Source organism: Neoarius graeffei, chromosome 8 (genome assembly GCF_027579695.1).
Source record: "Neoarius graeffei isolate fNeoGra1 chromosome 8, fNeoGra1.pri, whole genome shotgun sequence".
Classification (NCBI taxonomy): Eukaryota; Metazoa; Chordata; class Actinopteri; order Siluriformes; family Ariidae; genus Neoarius; species Neoarius graeffei.
Window position 1 is genome coordinate 89,915,890 of NC_083576.1, and position 6,000 is coordinate 89,921,889.

At 40.8% G+C, this 6,000-nt stretch overlaps 1 protein-coding gene across 1 annotated transcript; it reads left to right on the plus strand.

Annotated features, from left to right (window-relative positions):
• The first annotated feature begins 732 nt into the window (after positions 1–732).
• On the plus strand, positions 733–4,215 carry LOC132889959 (uncharacterized). The gene is made up of 4 exons (XM_060926763.1): positions 733–936; positions 1,556–2,637; positions 2,855–3,171; positions 3,710–4,215. Exons 1-4 carry the CDS (start codon positions 733–735, stop codon positions 4,063–4,065), a joined length of 1,959 nt encoding a protein of 652 aa, XP_060782746.1. The 3' UTR covers positions 4,066–4,215.
• The last annotated feature ends 1,785 nt before the right edge of the window (positions 4,216–6,000 follow it).

Here is a 6,000-nt window from a genome sequence, read left to right on the forward strand (position 1 = left end):
CATCCAGGAAACTGATTTTTTTTTTTTTTTAATATATCACATGTTGCATTTTACACATTGTTCTGGATAGGCTCCAGCTTGCCTGCGACCCTGTAGAACAGGATAAAGCGGCTAGAGATAATGAGATGAGATTAGATGAGATGAGATGAGACTATTATTAATCCCAGAAACTCAGATGTATTTTTTAGACACATTGCACATTACATTTCACGCATAGTTTTTGTGTAGAACACATTTTTTTTATTTCACAGGTAGGACAACTGTAATCATTGTTGCTTTACAGTATATACACTGAGTAACCACTTATCAAGTCCATATCCTCTATAAGCAGAGGTGTCAAGTAACGAAGTACAAATACTTCGTTACTGTACTTAAGTACATTTTGTAGGTATCTATACTTTACTCTATTACATTTTTTTCTGCCTACTTTTAACTTCTACTCATTACATTTTCACACAAGTATCTGTACTTTCTACTCCTTACATTTTTAAAATGAACAGTTTCGTTACTATTTAAGTTTGGCCATTTTTTAAAAAAATATATATTTATTCTATTTTCCTCCGTCATGTGCGTCTTCCAATACAGATCAGTGGCGCCAATCCACACCTATGAGGTCAAGCGTAATTGGCTAAATCATAGTAAAACAAACGGTCATTGGTTAGACGATTCATCCCATTTGAGCAGACTCAAAGGAAGTCATCACTCGTGCTCAGTGCTCAGATGAATGGTGAAATGGCTGAGGGATTGGACACAGGAGATGGAGAAGGAGACCAAAAAGACCTTCCACCTCACCCGTGGCCTTATCTGAAAGAATTCTTTGAAATCGTCGGAAGCAAAAACGACTCGTTTCAAATGCAGTGCAAACTCTGCATCCCGAAGACGCACGTCCTTCTGGCTTTCAAAAACTCGCCGTCAAATTTGAAAAAACATATAGAGGTAAGCTGTTTTCTTTCTTTCTTTCTCAAAGACTGTGATAGTCTAACTGCGCAGTATTTTGCTGCAGTTTGGCTAGCATACTGCAGCCTAGTAGCAGCTAAATTGCCAAAGAGTTAGCTAGCTTTTGTCTTAAAAAAAAGCTGCCGTTTTCCCCCAAAGTCTGAGCTACACTGTTGTGTATTATTATGATTTATTGCACCATGTAAATGTCATCTTATGCTTCCAGCATCTTTCACCGTTTTGTGTTGGTTGGTTGTGTACGAGATACTGAATTAACAATAGGCCTACCCTAGCTTAGTTATTTTTGTGTCACTTTTTTGTACAGATGTATTTAATAATAGAGTACATTCCAATGTATTCAGATGTTTTCTTGAATTCAGTATTAGTGACCTGTCCAAATCTTTTCATCACTTAATTTAGAGCTATGCTTTTAATTTGAATGTTTCCACGGGCAATTGTGTATTGGTTTGAAGTGTGTGAGATTGTGACTGGCCTACTACTGTAGAGGAAACGTGCCTAATCAAAACTGTAAAATTATTGACAGTGTCCTATTCATGAACTAATGATTTGGTGTTTTATAATTTATTTATATATTGTTTATGTGCATTTTATTTTTCAGAGAAAACATGGTAATCATCTCGAATGCTACAAAGCCCTAACTTCAACGGCCCTGAGGAGAAAGGCTGAAGGAACACCTGAGCAAGGCCCACCAGCACCCAAACAATCAAAATTGTTCAACAGCAGGTCGGTGTCCCAGGCCAGTGTCGATAAAAAAATCCTCAACTTTATTGTGCAAGGTCTACATGCAACCAACACAGTGGAGCAGCAGGGGTTCAAAGAGCTGATTCAGCATCTTCAGCCAAATTTAAATGTCATGTCACGTAATACCGTTGTGAACAAAATTCAGAAAATGTCTCTGGAAATGAAGAACAACCTGAAGGCAGCAATGAGTAAAATTGACTACATAGGCACGACAACTGACTGCTGGACAGCATATAGGAGAGGCTTTCTGGGCGTAACAGCCCATTGGATTGACCCTACCACCATGACCAGACGGTGTGCTGCCCTAGCTTGTAAGCAGCTGAATGGGCCCCACACCTTCTCTGCCCTTGCCAGTGCATTAAACGAAGTTCATTGCGAATTCAACATCCGAGACAAAATCACGCGCACTACGACTGACAATGGCTCCAATTTCATAAAAGCTTTTAAGCTGTATGGACAGACTGATGAAAACAACAACCCAGGTGCTTGTTTTGTTGAGGGTGGTGAAGGCAAAGATGACGGTGGTGAATCCATTGATGAGGAATTGGAGAGTGAGGGCATGGAGTTAATCGATGCTGGAGCGATACTTGATGAAGCTGAAGATGACACCCTGGAATACCAACTTCCCAGGCACCATCGCTGTGCTTGCCACCTACTTAATTTAGTGTCAACTGTTGATGTTGAGGAGGCCAATGTCAACAGCGCCTACAAGAGGGTTTCACGCTTAGCCTTTTCAAAGTGTTGGGGACTTTGGAACAAAAGCGCAAGATCTACCACAGCAGCAGAGGTTATCGAAAAGAACTGCAAACTGCAACTAGTGAGGCCGAATGCTACAAGATGGAATTCCATGTTCCTGGCGGTGGAGAGGATCATCAGAATAAAAAGGGAGCAGGGAGAAGGAGCCATCACAGCTGTATGCAGCGCACTGAAGATAGCCATGTATGTACCAGCCACTTTTAGTTTTTGTTTTTCAATCAATGTGAACATAAATGATGTAAAAAAGCATGTTAATGCATCTCCTCTATTTACAGTATATATACAGTATATATATATATATTTTTTTTTTTCACTAATTTCTTGTGCAGGTGATTTGCAGAATTTGTTAGTTATTTAATTAAAGGCGTTATTTTGTGTTCTTTCTTTGTTGATTCAACAGGTTCACACCTGTGGAGCTTGCATTCCTGGCCGAATACACAAAGACCATGGCCCCGGTGGCGAAGGCCCTGGATGTGCTGCAGGGAGAGACGAATGTGCAGATGGGCTGGTTGGTGCCAACAATCACAATACTCAAGAATAAGCTCCAGAGCCTCAGCATTTCCTCCAAGTACTGTAGGCCTTTAATCGATGCTCTACTAAAAGGCCTTGAGAAGCGATTTGAACAAGTCCTCAAAGAACCAGAGCTAATCGCTGCTGCAATCCTCGTGCCCAAATTCAAGACAGGCTGGACAAGTGACGATTGCACCCTGACACTTGGTAAGTGCTACGTTTTTGTTACTATAATACAGAGACCATAGGCCTCAGTGAACAAATGGGATTTGAGGTGCTTTTTAAAAGAAACCAGTGTGTGGGCATGGCGTATGTGAGAATGCAGACTGGTTTAGCTTAGAGGGTGGGGGCAGCAACACCAAAGGCTCTGTCACCAACGGTACGTAGTCTGGTGCGGTAGATGACAAGTTGGTCTTTGCCAGAGGAACTCAGCGACCTAGGCTGGGTGTAGTGTTAGAGGAGGTCAGAGAGGTACTGGGGAGCAAGAGAGTTGAGTGATTTGTTGGTCAAGAGAAGGATTTTGTATGCAATGTGGGACTTCACTTGGATCCAATGAACGTATCAGTCGATATGGACTGTAAAGGCCATACATTCTACTGGTTTCCATGGACAGTGTGAAGCTCCCTCATATACCACCCAGTCACAAGCATTTACTGATGTATTTGTTCATAAGCAATATACAGTTAATCAATATTTACAATGTTGTAATTTCAGTTTTCTGTCTTATTTTCCTTGTATTCATTAGGTCTTGACTACATTAAAAGTCACTTGAAAGACCAAACTGAGGAGGATCAAGTTGAGAGCTCGCCGTCTTCTTCAGAGGAGGACTTCTTTTCTTCAATCAAGCAGGCCAGTTCCCAAGAAAACGCCAAACAGCTGGAGACTTACCTTGGCTCCCCAGGTGATACAATGGATGCACTGAAGTCTTTCCCAGCAATTTGCACCCTTTCCCTCAGGCTTAACACTGCACTCCCAGCCTCAGCTGCATGTGACAGACTGTTTAGTGTAGCGGGACTGATCTTCCGTCCAAAAAGGGCACGTATTGATCACAAGAACTTTGAGAATCAGCTTCTTTTGAGGCTCAACAGAGCATTTTGGTAGTCTGAATGGGTATGCTGTCTTCCTTTCCATAATGGTGCACACACCACACACCGTCATACTTCTTGACTGTCCAGGTTTTATGGTCCATTGTTTGAAGGGTTCTATGAACCCCTTCATTACATTGATATCATTACACACACACACACACACACACACAGTTGTGGCTAAAAAGTTAGGGTATAGCGCAATGTGTAGTTCATTTCTAAACCACTGTGCTGCCCCGAGGGCTCAACAGCAGACTCTACATGAGTCAGTTGAAGGGGATATGTTAAATGCACCTCACTAGCTGCCTGTGGACTTTGACTCTCATTTTTGTGTTTTTTTTTTTTTTTTCCTGAAAGTTACTAACCGATCTGACATACCCTGGGGGGAAAAGGATATCAAAGCAGTTAGGCGTTAGGCAGTTGTTTTTTTTTTTTTTTTTTATCGGACCATCATCTTCAGGGATGTCTGTATAATTATAAAAGCTCATTTTAGTTTTGGGTTTGAATTTAATAGCAGAGGGGAAATTGTTTGCTTTTTTTCCCCGTTTTTTTTTTTTTTTTCTTGGATAAGGCAAACATGTATACCTCGTGCACTCCTAGTGTGTGCAGAATCGATCTCTCTACCTTTTCACCAACTGTACAGTTTGGATTAATACTATTTTGTTACAGGCTTATTACAGGCATTTGCAAGCCTGAATACCTTTGTTATGGCAAGCCTTGAGTGCTACCTTGAATGTAATAGCAAAAGGGAAATTGTTTGCCTTATCCAAAAAAAAAAAAAAAATCAAACATGTATACCTTGTGCACTCCTAGTGTGTGCAGAATCTCTTTCTCTCTCTCTCTCTCTCTCTCTCTCTCGCTCTCTCCTCGCTCTCTCCTCGCTCTCTCGCCACACAAACTTTGAGTACATGGAATACCTTTTCACCAACTGTACAGTTTGGATTAATACTATTTTGTTACAGGCTTATTACAGGCATTTGCAAGCCTCAATACCTTTGTTATGGCAAGCCTTGAGTGCTACCTCTGGACGTCCAATAAAGTTTGAGAAAGAACAAGCTCCTCAAGTTGCTTTGTCTTTGACAGTAAGGGGTTTATGATAATACTGTGTTTTGGGCTGAATGCAGGCCTATAATCAGTTTCAAATTAAGTTTCCAATCTTTATAGTGGCATCAACTAATGTATTATTATTTTTTGTAAATTTACTTTATACTTTTATACTTTAAGTAGGTTTTTGAGCACATACTTTTTCACTTTTACTTGAGTAAAAACGTCAAGTTGATACTTCAACTTTTTCCAGAGTAGTTTTAAACTACAGTATCTATACTTTTACTTAAGTAACAAATATGAGTACTTTTGACACCACTGTCTATAAGTCACTCTGAAGGTGGAACATTGATAAATATTATACATCAGTTAATACCAAATAAAAAGTGTGTGTGTGTGTGTGTGTGTGTGTGTGTAGTTTATACTGTACATGTTTACTTATACTTTTATATCTAACTATTGTTGCACAGTGTGACGACTCTCAGCGCTGCTGCTGTGATCGCTTGTAGGCGTGGCTGGGGAGCTCGTTACGGCAACACTGTGCTCTCCCTTTTAAGTCCGTGAAAGTCCGGCAGTACATTCCTCAAAAAGGGCGTAGAAGAACAAAATAATCCATCAACATGTAGCCTTCGATTTATTTCGGACTATTAAAGAATTCTGGAGGATATCAGAATGTTTGCGTGCCGGCTTCCATCTACCCCCATCCATGCCTCTGTTCAAACAATGAGCATGTGATTTAAAGGGACTATAGCCATAGGATAGGGAGTGAGAAGGTGTGTGCGTGTGACAGTGACAGGGAAAAACCCTATAGACTTCTGAGGCTCATGCTCGCCCTGAATTTCTCTTCTAAACGCCCATATCTCTTAAAGTGAAGGCAAAAGAACGTTCAGCGCCTGGCCAGGCTTTC

Coding starts and splice junctions, on each gene's coding strand:
- LOC132889959 (XM_060926763.1), top strand. CDS start 733: ATGGCTGAGGGATTGGACACAGGAGATGGAGAAGGAGACCAAAAAGAC. Junction 2,638..2,854: donor AGCGCACTGAAGATAGCCAT/GTATGTACCAGC, acceptor TTGATTCAACAG/GTTCACACCTGTGGAGCTTG. Junction 3,172..3,709: donor CGATTGCACCCTGACACTTG/GTAAGTGCTACG, acceptor TGTATTCATTAG/GTCTTGACTACATTAAAAGT.